This window comes from Aulonocara stuartgranti (assembly GCF_965226115.1).
Source record: "Aulonocara stuartgranti genome assembly, chromosome: 20".
Lineage (NCBI taxonomy): Eukaryota > Metazoa > Chordata > Actinopteri > Cichliformes > Cichlidae > Aulonocara > Aulonocara stuartgranti.
This window is the reverse complement of record NC_138956.1, coordinates 25,033,788-25,054,027: the sequence shown is the minus strand read 5'-3', so window position 1 is coordinate 25,054,027 and position 20,240 is coordinate 25,033,788. Positions and strand designations below refer to the sequence as shown.

The 20,240-nt window shown below is 38.4% G+C and overlaps 1 protein-coding gene, 1 long non-coding RNA gene and 1 pseudogene across 3 annotated transcripts; 1 reads left to right on the top strand and 2 right to left on the bottom strand.

Annotated features, from left to right (window-relative positions):
• Positions 1–96: 96 nt before the first annotated feature.
• On the bottom strand, positions 97–11,827 carry LOC309696842 (cytosolic sulfotransferase 3-like). Its single transcript, XM_082518297.1, has 10 exons — positions 11,428–11,827; positions 10,973–11,101; positions 10,370–10,678; positions 3,485–3,631; positions 3,107–3,235; positions 2,606–2,706; positions 2,394–2,520; positions 2,218–2,315; positions 675–849; positions 97–567 (listed from the first exon to the last, which is right to left on the bottom strand). The coding sequence occupies exons 1-10, from the start codon at positions 11,564–11,566 to the stop codon at positions 443–445; spliced, it is 1,479 nt and encodes a 492-aa protein (XP_082374423.1). The 5' UTR covers positions 11,567–11,827; the 3' UTR covers positions 97–442.
• LOC309696853 lies at positions 6,389–8,194 on the top strand. The gene is made up of 2 exons (XR_014273680.1): positions 6,389–6,870; positions 7,520–8,194. It is a non-coding gene; the product is annotated as an uncharacterized lncRNA (long non-coding RNA).
• Positions 11,828–16,767: 4,940 nt separating the features above from the next.
• Positions 16,768–18,957, bottom strand: LOC309697720 (cytosolic sulfotransferase 3-like; annotated as a pseudogene). The gene is made up of 4 exons (XR_014280798.1): positions 18,951–18,957; positions 17,327–17,650; positions 17,030–17,156; positions 16,768–16,946 (listed from the first exon to the last, which is right to left on the bottom strand). The product of XR_014280798.1 is annotated as a cytosolic sulfotransferase 3-like (transcript).
• Positions 18,958–20,240: the final 1,283 nt, after the last annotated feature.

Genomic DNA, 20,240 nt, shown 5'->3' with positions numbered 1-20,240 from the left:
TGACACATGTTCCTTCATCCTCCTTTTTCTTAACCTCCTAAGACCCAAACTCTTTCATGGCATGCATTTTTAATTTCTCTTTGCTATTTGGGCTGATTGGGACCTGATGAATGTAAAAACAAAGGATTAGCTGATTTATTTTTTTTTACCTGATTTTTGTTTTTGAGAAAAATGGGATCCTCATAAGAGGACATTCATTTTAAATTTCAATAGAACAGTGGCAGTATAATGTCCTCATTAGTAGATATCAGGCCCTTTGTAGAGCAAAATTTAGTAGTTTGGTCTCCACAACCCAAAATGTGATGTCCACATATGTGGATGCCAGGTCCTGGGAGGTTAAGCTGATAGATAGCCAACAGCACCACAATGTAAGAGAATTCAGTTGTTCAGGCTTAATATTTGATTTATTCTTAACTATTTAATTGCATATCACTTCTCAGCTCTAGCCCGCTCTTTGAATTTCACAGCGAAACTTCAAATCAGGATTCTTCATCTTCTTCTTGTAGTCTTCATCAAACTGCTCATTCTGGGCCACAGTGAAGTGGTTCTTCCAGTCACCAACTTTCCCTGGAGAAGGAGAACATTCAAAGTATTTGATTATCCTAATAATAAACTGAACATATATTGGTGCCTATACTGAGAAAAAACTAAAGTTTCCCAGCAGGCAGTTGTACCTTTTCTCATAAAAGGAGAAACCTCGTGGTTCAGCTTGCGAGCTGTGGTATAGTTGGTCATCTTGTTTTGCTTCATGCTGTCAAACGTCACACTGGCTCTGATTCTTTCCTTCTCTTCAGCTGATGGAGACAAACCAAGGAAGGAACACAGTCGGTCTATTTCTTTTTCATAGTCCTGTTAACATAAATGAAAATATGAATGAGTTTAAAAGAGATGTTTCATCCCTAAATTTTATTAATTTTTCTTCTTTTGGTCTGTAGTACTGTATGACTATAATACTTTTTCATCAAGACAAATTTGGTGCGAGATGCTCTCCTTGGGAGATATTAGGATTCGACAGACTTCCCTTTAAATATGTGACAATTTTGATTTTTTTTATGCATCTTAAAATGTCAAACCTTCAAGATTAACAAAAAAACAGATTTCATTTATGTGTTTCTTTATTTTTTATGAACTTTCAATTTGAAGATGTCAAATTTGATCTTTTTTTCTTAATTATTAGTAATGATGGCAATAAATAAATGCTCACTTGTAGCTGGTTAATGTTTAAACTTCTGATACTACATCTACAGTGGCTTGCAAAAAGTATTCGGCCCCCTTGAACTTTTCCACATTGTGGGGTGTGCGTAATTATTCAGCTCCCTGAGTCAATACTTTGTAGAACCACCTTTTGCTGCAATTACAGCTGCCAGTCTTTTAGGGTATGTGTCTACCAGCTTTGCACATCTAGAGACTGAAATCCTTGCCCATTCTTCTTTGCAAAACTCCTAATGTCGGGTCGGTCCAAATTAAGCATCCATATCATCAACAGAGATAATATGGATATCGGAGATTTCCATACCAGAGTGGTCAAGTTCTTGTCAAGCTGGGGCAGGATGGATAATTCTTTGTTTTTGTTGTGTTTTTAACATGTCTTTGAGTTTCACGTGGCGTGGTAGGCTCCACCTTTGGACAGAGCTTTGCTCTCTGATCAGTCCTTCCTACACCTTCCTTTCTTCCTCCACTGTATTTGATATCTGGGTGGGCAGCAGAACACCACCAGGTCATCTTCACCTCAGTGATGGTAATCAGACTTTCATTGTTAGAATTCTGCACTTAGTTTCCTATGAATCAATATTGTGTTCTCTCTGCTGTAGCCACTTCATTCCTCATCTGGATTCCTATTCTATGTTCTGTCCTGCCTTCAGTCCCATCAATACCTGTAACCTGTAAAAGGACTTACTGGAGCTGGAACACTCACCTGCTTGCTAGAAGGATCTTGCTGGAAAGGATGTGTAGCAGGTGAGGATGATTAAGTATCGGTATCGAGATGGAACTGTACTAACAAATAAAGAGTGTGTGTGGAAAAGTGGAAGGAGTTCTCCGAGGAGTTGATGAACGAAGAATATGAGAGGTAGCGGACAGATGGAAAACAGGTAGTGAATCAGGAAGTTCAGAGGATTAGTGAGGAGGAAGCAAGAAGTGCTATGAAGAGTGAAAATGTGGTTGATGCAGATGACATAACTGTCAGTCGGCACACGTTAGCCAAACTCGGTGCTGTACCTCAATCAAATCTTCATAGAACATGTAGTGAAAATCTGAATAAGTTTGCTTCTTCTCCCACCAGCCGTTCACATGGTCATACCACGATCCATAAACCCCTGCAGACACAGAACACACAAAGGAACGTTAACATGGGAAATATGATGATATTATTTTTCCTTTACAACAGAACTCACTCTTTCCCTCCATGAAGTCCTGCAGAAAGGTGCTCCAGTCTCCTGGTTCTGGCAGGGCACTGTTCATGCGGTTAAAGTGGAAATAGGACACTACACTGTCTTTTGCATTGCGGGCCATATAAACCACCTACAGAAAGAGGCAAAACTAAATTATGCTCTGTGGGTTTCATAAATCCCATGTCTCTATGACTACAGGTTTGCATGATTTTTACCCTGCAGCGCTGCTCCCAGAAGGACTTTGGTACAAACTGGACTGGCAGATGAGTTTTAATGAGACGAGGAGTGGTGGGAAGCTTGTCTGCCAAATCGGTACCTGAGTAAGGTAGAGATAAGAATGATCATTTGCAATCAAGCTTGTCTGCCAAGTCTTTCCCTAAATGATAAGAAGGAGTAACTTGTAACTGTTAAAATGCAATGATTGGCTTTTTTATTATAGCATAGATCAACAACATTAATTACTACACATTATACTATACTACCTTATACTACATTATATTATAACTAACTCTGACAAAACGTGTCACAAAATGATGGCATGCAAGCAAAACAGATGTCAGACAAAAAGACTGAACCTATTTCAAACATTTTTGGAATATTTTTCTGTCTGAACAGTTCTAATGATACCTTAATGTACAAGTACACCAAAGTGAAACTAACTTTTGGTTTTGACTTAATACAAATATGGCTAATTGAAGGTGGTCACAAGATTCAACCTGAAGGTAGAGGAGGGCGGCAGATCTCCAGGAAGGGCACTCTTTCATGAAGAGGGATGGATGTCTGACGATCTGGATCCATGTTGTCAAAATACAGAAGATCTATGATGTAAGAGATCCATGTGGTTCCTGAGGTTGAAACAGATAGATGCATATTGTTCAGTGGGATACCAAACTATGAAGATATAAGCTCCATAACCCAAATTAAGACACTCAGCATCATTTTTGTATTTTTCAGGTCAACACTGAACTCGTGGATGCATAGTGTTTAGTGGGAATCCTGTGAACTCAGACACCAACATTAAAATTATTTTTTAACAAAAAAAGTTATTTTATAATTAGATAAGCTCCACACTCTTGCACACACCACATCAGTACCTGCTTTAGGGTACGTAGAGATAAGAATATCATCTGGTCTTGCTTTGAAGTTCTGTACGTTGTCCCAGTTGTCAGTGATGACGTTGGTCATGGAGACTCCATGGAAGTCAAACATTTCTGGTCGACGTGGCACCTCCATCTGTAAGACTGATTATTTTAAAAGTCTTTCATGTTTTCTCCAGTCCTAAAAAACGATGAAATTGCAAACTGGATGTTTCATGATGGTTGATGGCTGTGATTCAGTTTGTAGGGATAGATTTTATAGGGACGCCCTCTTTTGGTCACACCTGCTGTCCTGTTGTCAGGGTTTAAGGCAGGTTGACCGGTGGTTCTTTTCCTCACAGGTCTAAAGAATTGATATACATATCATGACATCTGTTGGGGCTCATCTTGTCCTTTTTGTTTGGTATTGCAGTGTTGCTGGTCTGCACACCTAATCAGTCAGACTGTCAGGATGCTGAATTCTCTCCCTGCTCTGTCCCTCTCCACTCTCACACACAGAACTACAGACCTGCATCCACCTCTCCCCTCTTAACCCTGCCCACCTCCCAGACTTATAAAACTCTCAACCTCCACCATCGCCCCTCACTGACTCCCCCACCCCACTTGCACACGAACTCTTGCCCACAAGCACTCTGACTGTGCTGGACACTGTTTTGTATTGTATTGTGTCGTACATAAGACTTATTTTAATCTTTATATTGTTTTAGTGTACACCGAGGGCTGTGGGAGCATTGAAACTTCAAATTCCTGTGTATGACCTGTGCATATGGTTTTTGACAATCAAGCTGACTTTGATGTAAATTTTAGAAATGTAGTTCAAAGTTCATTTGAATTGCTTCATTCAAGTAAGTGCAAAAACAGTCAGCTGCCAGTACGAAAAGGACGACTAATTACGACATGTGCACTGCAGCATTGGTAGAATCTGTAAACACCAAAATTACAACATTTCACCTCCATCACTCTGATTCAGACACACAGTAACATTAACTGAATGTATTTTAAACCAGAGGTGGGACCAAGTCATTGTTTTGCAAGTCTCAAGTAAGTCTTAAGTCTTTATCCTCAAGTCTCAAGTCAAGTCTCAAGTAATGTCAGGCAAGTCAGAGTCGAGTCTCAAGTCACTGGTGTAAAAGTCCGAGTCAAGTCACAAGTCTGAAACTTTGAATTTCAAGTCCTTTCGAGTCTTTAAAAAAAACAAAACGAAAAAATAATGTTGCAGTTATATGCTAAATGTAAATATTAGACCATGTAATTTTAAAATCTGTGTTTTTCTCAACACATACAAAATAGTGAACTTAGAAAATATACACAAATTGTGAAATTGCACCTCTTTAAAATGCAGCTCAATTAAACCTAGCTCCAAGAATAATTTTCACCGACAGTTCTGAGATAAGCTGCATGTTATTCTTGGATGCGGTTGTAGGACCAGCTTTAAAATCGCATGACAAAAATATCATACACATTTAAAAAAAACTGTATCACCAACGTAGCCTGGAAAACATTTGCTAGTTAGATGAAGTCAGCTATCTCATCTTAGCATATTTATATGCATATTTATAATCATACGGTTCTTGGAGTGAGTGCATACACTCATGAAGTTTAGTAACTTCAGGTCACTGCAACAAGCCCAGGTACAGTTTACCGACGGATGGGTACAGGACCTTGAAATGCACCGTGTAGAACGAAAGACCATCGTACGTATCATAAGTTTACCAGTCTCACAAATTGTCGTCATAAATACACATTCGTTAACCGTTTATTAATAGGACCTTTGAGCTCAACGGTAATTAATTAGTAGTGGAAATAATTTCTGGTTCATCACAGAAATGTAGCAGTGACAATAATATTGTATGCTGTAATCGTACTGGACAATTAGTGATACAAAAAACCTGTTTTATCCTGTGAATAAAAGTATATGTTTTTGTCAGTGTACCATAATAACAGAAGCGAAACGCAATATTGTGTCAGGATAATTTACTATTTATGCACAATAAATAAAGGAGCATAGCGCGACCATTTCTGTTCAGCGCCAGACTTGCTTGTAACCTATATCACCAATTATGTTATGAAAATGACATATTAACTACTAAAAAACACTGACCTTCGTGTAAATGCTTGGAGCAGACTAACCTGTGAGCTGGAGTGTTCTAGGACGTTATATTTGATCTTTGAATGGCTGCAATCCAGTCGCCTCTTTGTTACTTCGGAAACATGGCTCGAACAATTTCTCTTCAACAACGTAATCCGATAACAACCGATCTCTTTACCCGTCGGCTTCCCGTGGCTGTCATGCGACCGGCTATTGCAGTTAATAATACAACAGCTTCTTGACATTTTTGTGTTTCTTTTTATCGCTGTGTGACTGATTTCAATTGAAAGCCTGCGTGCGCTAGTACCGCTTGCCACGAGTTCCCAGAATCCTTTGCGGTTCTACCCGTGAATGACGTCACATTTTCAATCTCTATATAATATGCATGTTAAATTTTATATTTGGGGTAAAATATCAAGTCTTTTCAAGTAAACCGGTTCAAGTCCAATTCAAGTCCCAAGTCATTGGTGTAAAAGTCCAAGTCAAGTCACAAGTCTTAGAACATTTTTTCAAGTCAAGTCTGAAGTCATAAAATTAATGACTCGAGTCTGACTCGAGTCCAAGTCATGTGACTCGAGTCCACACCTCTGTTTTAAACAGAACATGTTTAATTCCTTTACAAATGTTTGTAAAGTAAAAACACATTAGATTGTTGGTAACACAAGATTATGAAGCTTACTTACCTTCTAGGATCACTCCTACCAACTGACATACACTTGAAGTTGTGAACAAGGGATTTAACCCACAGATTTAATCATTAATTCCAGCAATAACACTGACCTAAAGTGGACGAGTTAAATATTTACTCAGTAAAACTCGCCCAAACTTTGGGAGGACAAAGTTTGAAGCTGTCTACAGCTTACCGCACCTTATATCAGTCGCACGGAAGTCGCTGTAATAATCTGGGCGCTACAGCTTTAGGCAGCTCGGCACGCTCCCGCGGACGGCAATCACTTTCTGCCCGACAATCACTTTTTGGCCCAACACCTGGAGCAAAACAATCCCCATGAGTGCTGCTGTTTGACTGAGGAAGAATATAGGCGGTATCCCAATTCACGGTCTGCAGCCTTAAAGGCCGATTACGTCACAGCGACGCGACAAAGGCTGTCCCAATTCACAGGCTGCTCGAAATTTGGCCCTCAAATGCGTCCTTCATTTCCCTGAATTTTAAGGATGGATCCGCGTATCCTCCATCGCCCAACATATCCCAGACTTCATAGCGCGGCGGTGGGTGTGGATAATTTTGCCGAAAAAAACGGCGGAAGAGGGGCGGTCGAAGAGTAAACTTCTAAAAGTAAGTACTGAATATTATGTCACTTATTTATGTGCAAATGTTTAATAATGAAGAACATTAAAACATTATTGTTGGCCACATGTCGGCAAAGTTATGTGACATTAGCGATGTTTGTACTTTCAGCGTTTACTTGGTTTTAAAGCCTTTACTTTAAAATATACGCCGTTCAATAGATGATTTTAATCTTACAGAGAATGTGATGATTTTATGGATAATTAAAGTCAGTCATATATCCACAAACACAACAAGCTGAAAGTCAGTGATGCTGCTCGGTTTGCAGTCCTGAATATCACGGCACAAGCAGGATTCACTGCACTCTTAATGTTAGCTATGTTATATTGCTGCCTCTATTCGGTGATGTCGAACCAAACGGACTTTAACGTGTGTTTGAACGAGCTGACGGTTCACTCATTAAGCTGAAAGAAAGATAATCACAGGAGTCACACATGTGCCCACTGTACCATCTGGGAACTCTTGTTTAGCACTCTAATAACACAAACACTAAATCCTCCTGTTTGTAGCAGTGTATACACCTGAGACTTTCACCTGTCTGTCTGTCCTGCACTCGCTCTCTGTTTCTTTCTCTCTGATTGTGTAATAAAAGTACGAACATGTATTTATAAGTTACACTTGTGTTTGAATCCTGCAGCTTATCACACATTTGATTTCCATGTGTGACAACTGCAAGTGTCCAGAGTGAGGACAGTGAGGACCCACTGCTGCACATCATCTGTGAGGCTTTGCACCCCTGATGATCCACCAGGACAAACTCAGCAGTGTGTGAGGAAGAGGAGGAGGAAGAGCCAGCAGCAGCTGACAGATGGAGAGAATAGACAGACTGTTCCCTGTTTGTGAAGGACTGCTAGAAAAGTTTAAAATAACTAATTGTCTGTCCTGAATCAGTCTTATTAGGTGATGTTAAAATAATTTTATAATTCCAGTGTTTTCAGTGTGGGAGTAAGTACTCAGGGCCTTCAAGTTACACACTATGAAAGGCAGTTACAAGTGTAATATTCAGAAACCTAAAGTATGTATCAGCAGCAGAATGGAGCTAAAAATAAATGCCCCTGTTTGTTTCAGTTCTATGAAGCTTTGAGTATTTTGGATTAGTAGCACTGCTGTGTTTGTTGCATCATATTGCTGTAATTGTTTATGTGCTTTATATATTCTGAGGTAAGTTGATCTATAGTGTTACATCATATTACATCATCATCAGGGGCAGGGATAGCTCAGTAGGTAAAGTGGTCGCCCCATGATCGGAAGGTCGGCGGTTCGAATCCACTTAACGGCTACCCTGAGGTACCCCTGAGCAAGGTACCGTCCCTACACACTGCTCCCCGGGTGCCTGCTTAGTGGGCTGCCCACTGCTTCACTGAGTGAATGGGTCAAATGCAGAGAAAAACAAGTAATTTCCCCATGGGGATCAATAAAGTATCCATTATTATTATTATTATATTCTATAAGGATGTTATGTGTTTGTAGACTTTCTACCCATTTAGCAGAAGTCAGCCTGTTTAAGGCTCTGATATCTATTCTGTGTGACTTAAAGCAGTTATGACATGGTCTGATTTTCTCACCCAATAAAGGAATATTTAATACATCAGTCTACTCTTCATTTTATCAGAAACAGTTATCACAGCTTGTACATTTTCTTTTTATACTTATATGTAAACATTGAGCCAAATTTAGTAATGGCAACATACTGAAAGAACAATATTTGTCTCTTATATATGATATATCTATATATACACTGTCAAAGATACTTGTCTTTGAGTGAAGATTTAAGGTGATAGGAAATATAAATAACTGCAACTTGAATCTTTATTGAAGCTCATTGAATGACACAGAGTTCAAGCACACTGCCGTAATGACTAGTAATGATTAATATAACTATAATATTGGCCATATTATATTTACATTACCAAAGTAAGATGACTGTAGTCTCATGAACAACATGAGCTAATTGTTATTTACTTATTTACTTATTTAATCTTAAAATGACTGTTCAGTACAGAAATAAGGCCCAGCAATTATGTTTTTATTGTCCCGTGGTCTCAGCCTCAGATACTTATCAAATCACACAGCGCTCATGTAAAAACAAATAAAATATTTTCGCCTTCATTGGTGAAAAACAATGCTGTATGAAACTTTATGAAACTGTATGAGTTTAGTTGGATCTTGTAAGAATAAAACTATGAATCGCCTTTAAACAGAAAGTGGTTTTAAAAAGGTGTGCTGATATGAGGATAATGGGTTAACTTTACAGCATACCACAAAGTTGCCATTATTTAACAAAGTTTAAAACATGTTACTGAGCAGAATGAAGGTGCAGAAAAGCCAAAAGTATAATATCCATATACGATAACACATGGTGTCAGACAAATCATACCTGACCATCATTTTTTAAAGAATGGAAGCTATCATATATAAGTTGGTACTGTTTCTGGAAATTGTTCTGTCGAATTTATCATTTCTGCAGGACAGCTCAGGGTTGTGAACTCTGCCACAGCTCTCTATCACCTACCTGAAATTTAGTTTGTTTAAATTTCATATCAAATTTGGCTTATTTCTTAACTATTTAATCACATATCAGTGCAGAGTTCCATCACACCCAGCTGGGGATCTAAATTTCATAACGAAACTTTAGATCAGGATTCTTCATTTTCTGCTTGTAGTCTTCATCAAACTGTTCATTCTGGGCCACAGTGAAGTGGTTCTTCCAGTCACCAACTTTTCCTGAAGAAACAGAGAAAATAATCAGGTTATTTGATCAACCTATTCATAAATGCAGTACACAGTTCTCAGAAGAAACACAGAGGGGAACAAAACAACTTTTAGGTTTAGACATTTATACCTTTTCTCATGAAAGGAGATATAGTCTGGTTCATTGAATCGAAGGTGGAGTAGTTGGTCATTTTATTTTGTTTCATATTGTCAAAAGTCACGCTGGCTTTGACTCTTTCCTTCTCTTCAGGTGATGGAGACAAACTAAGGAAGGAACACAGTCGGTCTATTTCTCGTCCACAGTCCTGTGTGAAGTGTTATTTTATATTTCATTTATATGTTCTTCAAAGAAAATGATACAAAGGCAAAGAATTTGAAGTTAAAAGAACAACTGCATAATGTTTCTTTTGGTAAACATAGAAAGCGAGTCCCACAGACTAGAACACCAGACGAAGGCTAAGTATTTCCTAAAAGCTATTTAATCTTTCAGCAAGGGCAACGTGTTTATTAACAAACTCAAGACACTTTTTAATGTAATGAGCTTTGTTGTAAATGGCATTCTTTAGCACAGCTCATGATACCTCAATCAAATCTTCATAGAACATGTAGTGAAAATTTGAATAAGTCTGCTTCTTCTCACACCAGCCGTTCACATGGTCATACCACGATCCAAAAACCACTACAAACACACAACAAAACACAACAGAGTGTTTACATGAGAAATAAAATGAAAACAATGTCTCTTCTTTCTACAGTAAAACTAAACTGAACTCACTCTTCCCCTCCATGAAGTTCTGCAGGAAGGTGCTCCATTTCCCCGGTTCTGGCATACCACTGTCCATGCGTTCAAAATGGAAGTAGGACACTGCATTGTCTTTTGCATTGCGGGCCACGTAGACTACCTGCAGAACCAGACAACAACAAGTTCTAATCTGTTTCATAAATCCCATGTCTCTATGGTTACAGGTATATATGCATTTTACCCTGCAGCGCTGCTCCCAGAAGGACTTTGGTACAAACTGGACTGGTAGATGAGTTTTAATGAGACGAGGAGTGGTGGGAAGTTTGTCTGCCAAGTCTGTACCTGTAAGGTAAGAATGATTGGTTTGCCCCTAATAAGTTGGACTTTTCTAGATGTCAGAGGTCAACATGGCTAAAAGGCCAACATTTTAAGGCACTTTCGAGTGAGTTTGCAAACAATTTTGAGTGTCTAATAACCAAATAGATTTGAAAAATAACCAAATATCAAGCAAAAAAAAAATTATATCACTCTGTTTAGACAACAGTGAATGTGAAACACACTGAGGTTGCATTTTAGCAGCTGCTGTTTCAACATGTGACACACAAAAAATTTCTGCAATCAGAACTGATCTGAGACCTTTGGGCATAGGGGGTTCGCATATCTCCAGGAAGGGTACTCTGTCATGAAGAGGGATGGAAGTCTGACGGTCTTGACCCATGTGCGCAAAATACAGAAGATCTAGGATGTAGGAGACCCATGTGGTTCCTGAGGTTGAAAGAGATAAAACCATGCTGTTCAGTGGGAAATATAGCAATCCATGAAATTATTTATTTAAAAAAAAATACTATAGTAACTAGCTCCACACAACCCTTGTACATGCCCTTAAGCTTTATTTATATAGTGCCTTTCAGCACAACATTTAGCTCAAAGGTTTTTTAAAGCCAATAAAACACACAGAGAGATAAAGAGAGTCTAAAATAATTTCCAAGGCTTTGATTTGAGTTTAAATCAGTTTACTTTCACATGTCTTCACTTTCTTATGTTCACCCAGGCTGGCACAATTCTGTCTACTAAGGTTAAATTAACCTTACCTGCTTTAGGGTACGTAGCAATAAGAATATCATCTGGTCTTGCTTTGAAGTTCTGTATGTTGTCCCAGTTTTCTGTAAAGTCTGTGATCATGCCAACTCCATGGAAGTCAAACAGTTCTGGTCGAGGTCGCACCTCCATCTCTTGACTTTTTTTTATTATTAGAATAACTGCCTGAGTTTTTATTCCACACTTTAGAGTATCTTTCTCCCATATGATGTAATTTTTTTGTCTGCTTTACTGTTTTATTCTCTGCTCCTCCTTGACATCAGAAATGAGTAACCTTCAGTAATTACACCCTCAGTGCACTTTGCTTCTGAAGGTTGTGTTACTGATTAATGATTAGTCAAAGTGTAACCAATATGTCCACTCACCAAGTAATAATTAAAAAAAAATATTGATAACAACAGATAACAGGGTCTGATTTAGGGTCTGATGGCAGTTTACCATCGGTGTCCAATACCTCAAAGTAGAGCTTCCCAAGGTGTGGGGCCTGCCCCCTGGGCATGGTATGAAAAGGGAAAAAAAAAGATTGTTTGGACACTGCTAGCATAGCATGAAAGGTTTTTGACGGGGCTCCCACACTAACGCAAAGCAGGAGATGAAGCATCGCTGAATATGTTTCCAAGCAAAGTTCATTCTAAGCCAAAGACTAGAAAATATGGTGAAGCATGTCTTCCCTTTGGCTCCACCTGCACAAGTGCCAAGGTAGGTCTTATTACAGTTTTTTCTGAATGCTTAAACCCTAACTGTGATTCCTGTAGCACAATCTCTAAAACTATTCAGACTTATAGCAAAACCACTCACTGAGTTTGCAAAACTAAAAGCACAAAAACTGCTTTGCACTCAGTTTGCAATTTTGTAACACACACTTTGCAAAACTGTAGGCACAATTCACTGCACAACACTCAATTACCAAATTTCCAACACACTCCTAGCAAAAGTATATACATGTATGGCTATCATTAACACTAATTTGCCAACTGTCTGGCACACTTTCACATGTCAAAACTTTCTTAGATAATTAGTTCACTTTGCAATCAGCCTAAGCACTATAATACAGGTAAGCTCTGTGTGCGGAGTACAATGGAGGGAGCAGAAAGAGTGAGAAGTAGAGGAGGCCGAGGAAGAGGACGTGGAGGTGAAGAAGTAGGATGAAGAGGACGACAAGGACAAGGAGGAGCAAGAGGAAGACGAGGAGGGGGGAGAGGAAGAGGAGGAGGGGGGAGAGGAAGGGTAGGAAGAGTAAGAAATAGAATTGCTGATGACATCAGAGCTACAATAGTGGACCATGTAATCAACCGTGGAATGACCCTGAGGGTAGCTGGCCAACGGGTCCAGCCTAACTCGAGCCGCTACACTGTAGCAAGTACCATAAGGACATCTTGAAATGAGAATCGGTTAGTAGAGTCACTTCGCACAAAGATTTGTAGCACTGCCATATGCCAATGAGAAACACACCAATACCATTGATGTAAAAATACTGAAATTGTTACTTTACAGAATTGCTAGATGACCAGATGCTGGGGGCAGAGGAAGCATGTTCACTGCAGACCAAGTAACCCATATAGTCATTATGGCGATTGCAAATAATCCTATACTTGGAAATAAACACTTGTGTTTGTTTTGATGTGTTTGAATAAACACCAGTACTTGAAGTTTGGATCCCTCTATGCTTATGGATCTATGACAGAAGTATGAGCTCAAACTGACATAGCCTACCTTGTGCACAGAGAAAGCAAAAGCCAGATGTGTTTTGTATTCATACCATCAGTGTGCAGTTGGCGCATTGTGTGCTTAGGAGATGATGGCTTGTGTGTACTGTTTGATACGGAAACACCATTTTTACGAAGGTGTGAAGAGTTAATCTAGCTGTGTTTGCTTTTGCAAGAGAACTACAATGTTTTGATTATTGGGTGACAGGTTTTCTTATTTGTGTGAAGAGTTTTGCAAAATTAGCCAATGGTTACAAAAAATGTGCTTAAGCAATCAGAAAAAACTGTAATATCCAGCTTATTATCATACTCTGTGCAATATAGTCTCTTACTTGTACTCTGTAGGAAGAGTCACATTTTGTTACCATTATGTTATCACCTTACTTTTAATATACATTTTTTGTAGTTGTAATATAGTACTTTGACCTGCTCAACCAACTGTCTACTCTCCAATGCCTACACTACAAGATCCAAGCACCAGGATTCACAGGATCTCTTTCTTGGACAAAGATGAAAGGCATTAGTGTTGTATTTAAAGTGTACTGGTTTCATTTTGTTTTTTCATGCTTTCCAATATATTATTATGATCTTTATTTCTAGCACACTTTGTTGCATTTCCTGAGCATTATGGAACAGTTTGTGTTGCTTAATGTACAACTTTTAAGAGATTGAGGTTCAGACGGCATGAACATAATCTGTCATGGTTTCCAAGTTTCTTGCACTAGCCCACCTCCCCCTTCTCTCTTTCCTAGCAGTGTTTGTATGTTTGTGGGAGTTATTTTTATCTTCCCATCAGTAGTGGCTCTTCCTGATTACCCACCTTCCTGCCGGCGGGTCAGTGAGTCACTGATCACATTCACCTGTGGCTCGTTAGATAATTTCTGGGGGTAATAATAGATGAAAAACTTAACTGGAGAGCTCACGTAAGATATATTCATTCCAAAGTATCACGAAGCATTGCAGTACTAAACAAGGCAAAACAGGTATTCGACAGAACATCACTTCATATTCTCTACTGTTCACTGGTTTCACCATACTTAAGCTATTGTGCAGAGGTCTGGGGCAATAACTATAAAACCACATTACATTCACTTTTTACTCTTCAAAAGAAAGCAATTCGAATCATCCACAATGCAGGTTATAGGGAACATACAAACTCACTATTTTTGCAGTCTGAAATATTGAAAATTGACGATATAGTGAAATTCCAAACAGCACAAATTCTATTCAAAGCAAAAAATAAAGAACTGCCAGGTAATATTCAGAGTATGTTTTTTTTGAAAGAAGGAAGTTATAATTTAAGGGGTTTTTGTAACTTCAAAACAATGAAGGTACGTACTACAAGAAAAGGCTTTTGTGTTTCTGTTCAAGGAGTGAAACTATGGAACAAACTGAATATGGAATTAAAGCAATGTCCAAACATAAAACTGTTCAAAAAGAGTTATAAAAATATGATCTTCTCGATCTATAAAGAAAAGGAAAATATTTAAATTAAGTGAATGTCTCTATTTAAAAACAAACAAACAAAAAATTCATGATGTGATATTATAGTATATAGTATATCAGAAATCTGTTCACTATTTTTATTACAAATTATATCAGTAAGGAAGCTGACTAAATATTCACTGATAATTTATGGGACAGGGGTGGGATTAAATAAGTGTATACTTCTTCCCACTCCCTTTCAACATGTAAATTAATCAGAATGTTTTTTTGTATGTAATTTGTATAGTATTTTTTTCTCTCTCTTATTTCTTTTCTAAATGTACTTGTATATTGTTCACATGTTGAAATAAATTACCAATCAATCAATCAATCAGGCGGTCTACTTAAGGCTGGAGCCACGATGACACTTGGTCATAGTTTGCTGTTTATGTTTGGCTTGGAATAACTTTCTTTTCGAGAACAAAGTTTGCAATCTTGAGCTCAAGTGCAGAAATAAATTGACAATACAGCCCCTCACTGTGCTTTTGGCTTCCATGCATTGATCATCAGGTTTTACAATAAAAGCACAACGTGTACACGTAAAATTAAGGTATTTGGAGTGTTTATTATTCCACTGTATAATTCTGTCACATGTATGCCACAGTTTGTTTAGATGAGATCTTTGTAATACACACTGCACAGCAGTAGCTGCATACTATATCCAGTCTGTATGCCTGGCTCTGTTCAAATTTCAGTGCAGAACTGAAGTGTGGGATCTTTCATCTTCTTGTAGTCTTCATCAAAAACGTCATTCTGAGCGACGGTGAAGTGGTTCTTCCAGTCGCCAACCTTCCCTGCAGAAAATAAATAAATAAAAAATAAATAAATAAATAATATAATAATAATAATAATAATAATAATAATAATAATAATAATAATAATAATAATAATACAGGTATTTTCCCCTAATGTTACCAAATGCATCACATTACTGTTAGGTGTGTACCTTTTCTCATGAAGGGAGAAATCTTGAAATCCATAACCAGTGTTGGTCAAGTTACTTGAAAAAAGTAATCAGTAACTAATTACTTCCCCCCAAAAGTAATCCCGTTACTTTACTGATTACTTATTTTCAAAAGTAATTACTTAGTTACTTTTTAAAAATACAATTTACAACCTGAAGAGGTGATAAAGTGATAGATCTTTCAGCCCAATTCTACTTTTTCCTACATAATCCATCATACAAAATATAATCAAATGGAAAAGTCTCTTTTTTTAACTTGTTTTTATCAGTTTTAATCTTTTAACTTTATGCATCAAGCAAAAATTTAATTATATGCAACATTCTCTGACTTGAATAAATTAGTTTAACATTTAAATCTATTTTCTACACATTCCAGCACATAAAATAAAATATTTTTTTGTGTTTACACTCAGTCTTTCAAATAGATGCAAGTAAAACACAGCAGAAAATAAATAAAGTCAAAGACTCAGCGGTCCTGTTGCTCTATTTTCACCTGTAAAGCAGGACTACGGTAGGCGGAGGTTTACCCTGGTGCAGGTGTGCCGCGGTAAGTTGAAGAATCCGCGAGTTTCTCTGTGAATTTCCCATTACGTCGTTGCGCACTCAGTGCTTGCTTGGAAGTTTAGGGGTTTTTTTCGCTGTAAAAAGAAGTTTTCTTCCCACGCACGATGGACGCTAATGTTTTTGTCACTTTTTATGGAATCAAACTCAAAGGTCAGTACTTCCACGCTTTAAACGCTGCACGCTCATACTCTCTCCCACAATCGATATGTGATCCATTGTTGATCTGCACACAGCTGTTGTCACTAACGGCGCACTCGCTTACGTCACTGTCGTGAGACATTCTCGCAAAAAAACCAAAAAAAACAACAACACAGTTTTAGTAACGCAGTAACACTACGGGAAAGTAACGGTAATCTAATTACCGTTTTTGCAATAGTAATCCCTTACTTTACTCGTTACTTGAAAAAGTAATCAGATTACAGTAACGCATTACAACTAACACGTTACTGCCCATCTCTGTCCATAACCGGGGCTGTAGAATAGTTGGCCATCTCATTCTGTTATCAAACTGGACTCCACCTGAGATCATTTTCTTCTCCTCAGCAGAACAAGACAAACCGAGGAAGCTGCAGAGTTTGTCTATTTCCCATTCAGTGTCCTGGAAACACATCATGGAATTAATCGCAGCATTAAAACCGCCTGGATGAGAGCATGAGAACATGCAGAAGAAAGTGCCAATGAAGAAATCAGATTACCTCAATCATATCTTCATAGAACATGTAATGAATATTTGAGTAAGTCTGTTTCTTCTTCCACCAGCCATTCACATGGTCATACCAGGAGCCAAATACCACTAAGATCAAAGAACAACACTTAAGCAATGAGAGGAAAAGATCTACACCTCACACGAAGGATAACTGTATTATTTATGCATACTTTGTCCTTCCAAAAATCTTTGGAAGTAGTTATTCCATTCTCCAGCCTCTGGCTCAACCACATTCATGCGATCAAAGTGGAAATAAGACACCATGTTGTCCTTTGCATTGCGGGCTACATAAACAATCTGCAGAAGATGGGGGGGGAAAAAAAAACTTAAACCTTTACCAGAAGTAGACACTTTGGAGCTCCTTATTAGGCTTAAAGGTTCAAGTTACGCCTGACGTGCTGCCTTAGATTGCACTGTTATCAGTACTATTATCAGCTTCTTGAAAAACAGCACACAGGTTACTGTACCCTACAGTTTTGCTCCCAGAAGGACTTTGGCACAAACTGGACAGGAAAATGAGTCTTAATGAGTCGAGGGGTGGTGGGCAGCTTGTCTGCCAGGTCTTTCCCTGCATGGAGGGGTGAACATGGAGTAAGGAAAACTTTGATATGGGAAACGGGTAACATGATAATATAACCATAGCAATATGACTGATTGCCATGCCATCTTTGGATTCAGGTTACCAATCTCCAGAAAGGGTACTCTTTCATAGATGGGGATGGTTTTTTGCCTCTCTGGACACGTCTGACCAAAATACAGCAGGTCAAGGATCTGGGAGACCCATGTAGTTCCTAGAAAGAGAGAGAGGCAAATAACTTGATCCCAACACTGACCTCTATACACACATTTTGATGAGCCATAGTTTTTGTACACTCATTTGTGATATGTATTACTGTGTGCATACTTTATTAGGAGAGATGAAATTTTAAAAAAAATGTCTTCCTTGCTGGTTCCATCAAAGAAGAAATGCTCAAGTAACTATGTAACACGTACGTAATCCAATTCCACAACACAATGTGATGGGAAATCAGCTGTGTTTTGCTGCCCATTTTATTTCGAATCTGGCGCGAACCGGTGAACCGGTCCCTGAATCAGTCACGTGGTACGGACTGCCCGCGAGGCCTCGAACGTCACTGCATACGTAATCAAAGCAAGCCTCGATACGTGCTTCACAAAACGCCCCCGAGACGCTTCGACACACAGGACACTTCACTACTAGACTGGATAGAGATAAGTGTGCATTTAGTTATTTATCTTTTTTGTGAGTTTTTTCTAATGAGTTGGAAGAAGTTTGACCACTGACCAAAGACTTTTAAACACACCAGGGTCATGGAAAGAGAATAAATGTATGAGAATCCCCATTTAAAAATGAAAAATCATTAAGAAAAGGTTTGTTTGACTTTAAAATGACAGCTTTAAAATTGAGCTGTCCTTTATTTGTCAAAAAAAAGTGTCAAAATAAAGGATGCCTTTGAGGGCGTAGTGGCCCAGAAACAAGCAAGACAGCATAGAAGTTAGAAATTTAAGAGCAAAGACAAATTTAAAGGTTAGCATCTCAATGGATTTAGCATTGGTCCCTAGCCTACATCTCATTTCTCTGTTCTTCTTGTTCTAGCCTCACTGCAAGCATTACAAGCTTGCAATTTATCTGCTTCATTTCTCATTGACTATCACGCAAACCACCTGACCATGAAACTGCTTGTTAGTCAGTTGTCTGAATAATTTTGAGCTTCTGAAAATGAAGGTTGTGTATAGAAATGGAGGTAATTCTTACACAGTTTAGTTTGGGCAAGATTTCTTGAATTGAAGCTAAAAGCCTGAACTTCGAGCGCATATTTATGGTTTGATTTAATATCTGCTGCAGTGATGTACAGAGGCAAAACTACAAAACTAACTGTAGCTTGTTCGTCTGGAAACTTCAGAAAATTAATGACATTTTCTCAAATTTAAGAAAGTGCCTCAAGCTGTTTTTTTTGTTTTTGTTTTTTTCCTAATGGCCAGCAGGAACTGACTCGTCTAGTCATGGAAGGAAGTCCTTAAAGTGCATGGAAAAATAATTTCACTGCTCACATGATTCCACAGATGACTTACTAGCCATGGATGGTATGCTAACATGTTCGATAGAGACTATGTCTGTAACATATAACCAGTACTGTCCAAAACTGAGGGAAAATTTTTTATTGTTAATCTAACGGTGCAGCCTGTCCACAAAGACTACAAATTAGTTTGTTTAGCTTGAGGTGTACCCTGATGTAGAAATTCTTAGGCTTCCCCTACATCCTAAATCCCAGTATAACCCCTGTTCCCCATGCTTTTGTTTCTGCTGAGTCAGACTTTGGTACTTGGTGTATGTTGCCTTGTTTTGACAGAACTATGTTTTCTGACCAAAATACTGCAGATCAGTAACGTAGATAACCGTTGTGTTTCCTATAAATATAGTGTATTAAAATTAATGTGTTGGTTCCAGGCATTGAAACATGTATCTTTTCAAAATGTATAATGCAAAGCAAATTTTGTCACTGATTCACATAGTAGTAGGACAGGCCTAAACAAATGGAACAAACTGAGTGATGCAACGAAAGGGGATCAAAAGGGGAGGGGAGAAGCAAGGGGCCTAGAAAATAGAAACAGCAGACTGGAGGTAATGTTCAAGATGGAAATGGTCAGCAGCAGTACTAAGGTAGGTTGTGGCATTTAAACAATGTTCAGTGTACCAAGAAAATGTGCCCACACATTTTTTTTCCCCCCCATCCTCCAATTTTGGTGAGCACGTACAAATTATATCCTCAGTTTCCTGTTCTTAGGTGATATTAGTGGGGCCCACTGTGGTCTTCAACTGTGTGTTCAGAGATGCTCTTCTGCTTACCTTGGCTATAACAAGTGGTTATTTTAGTGCTTTCCTGTTAGGTTCAATCAGTCTAATCATTCTTCTCTGAGCTCCTAACACATCAACATGTCATTTACACCCAGGTAAGTGCTGCTCATTGGCTATTTTCCTTTTTTGTCTCTATTTGCTGGAAAATCCTTGTAGTCCCACTGAATTACTTAGACCAGCTTAGCAACCATGCCATTCTGATTTTCTTTTTAAACACAGAGTTGCTGCCATGCGATTGGCTGATTGGATCTGTGCGTTAACGAGGAGTTGAACAGATGTACCCTAATGAGTAAAGCGAGTGTGTAATAAGTATAAATCATGCATTCATGTACAACTAAGAAGACTACGGACATCAATGAAACAATAATGAAACTGAAGAAAACAGTGATGCAACATCAAAGTATGCCAACTGCAATCAAAACCAGAAAAATGAAGATTCAATTTTGGTCAGACTAAGATCTTGTTTTGTTAAACAGTACTGTTCAGCAGTATCTGTTTGATCTTTT

Bases quoted from the DNA above. Each gene is read 5' to 3' on its own strand.
- LOC309696842 (XM_082518297.1), bottom strand. From the start codon at position 11,566: ATGGAGGTGCGACCTCGACCAGAACTGTTTGACTTCCATGGAGTTGGC. The intron at 3,632-10,369 runs GTGAGTTCAGTT...TAAAATAATCAG, and splicing joins GAACTTCATGGAGGGGAAGA to TCTTACAGATGGAGGTGCCA. The intron at 2,521-2,605 runs GTAAAAATCATG...CTCTTTCTGTAG, and splicing joins TCTGGGAGCAGCGCTGCAGG to GTGGTTTATATGGCCCGCAA.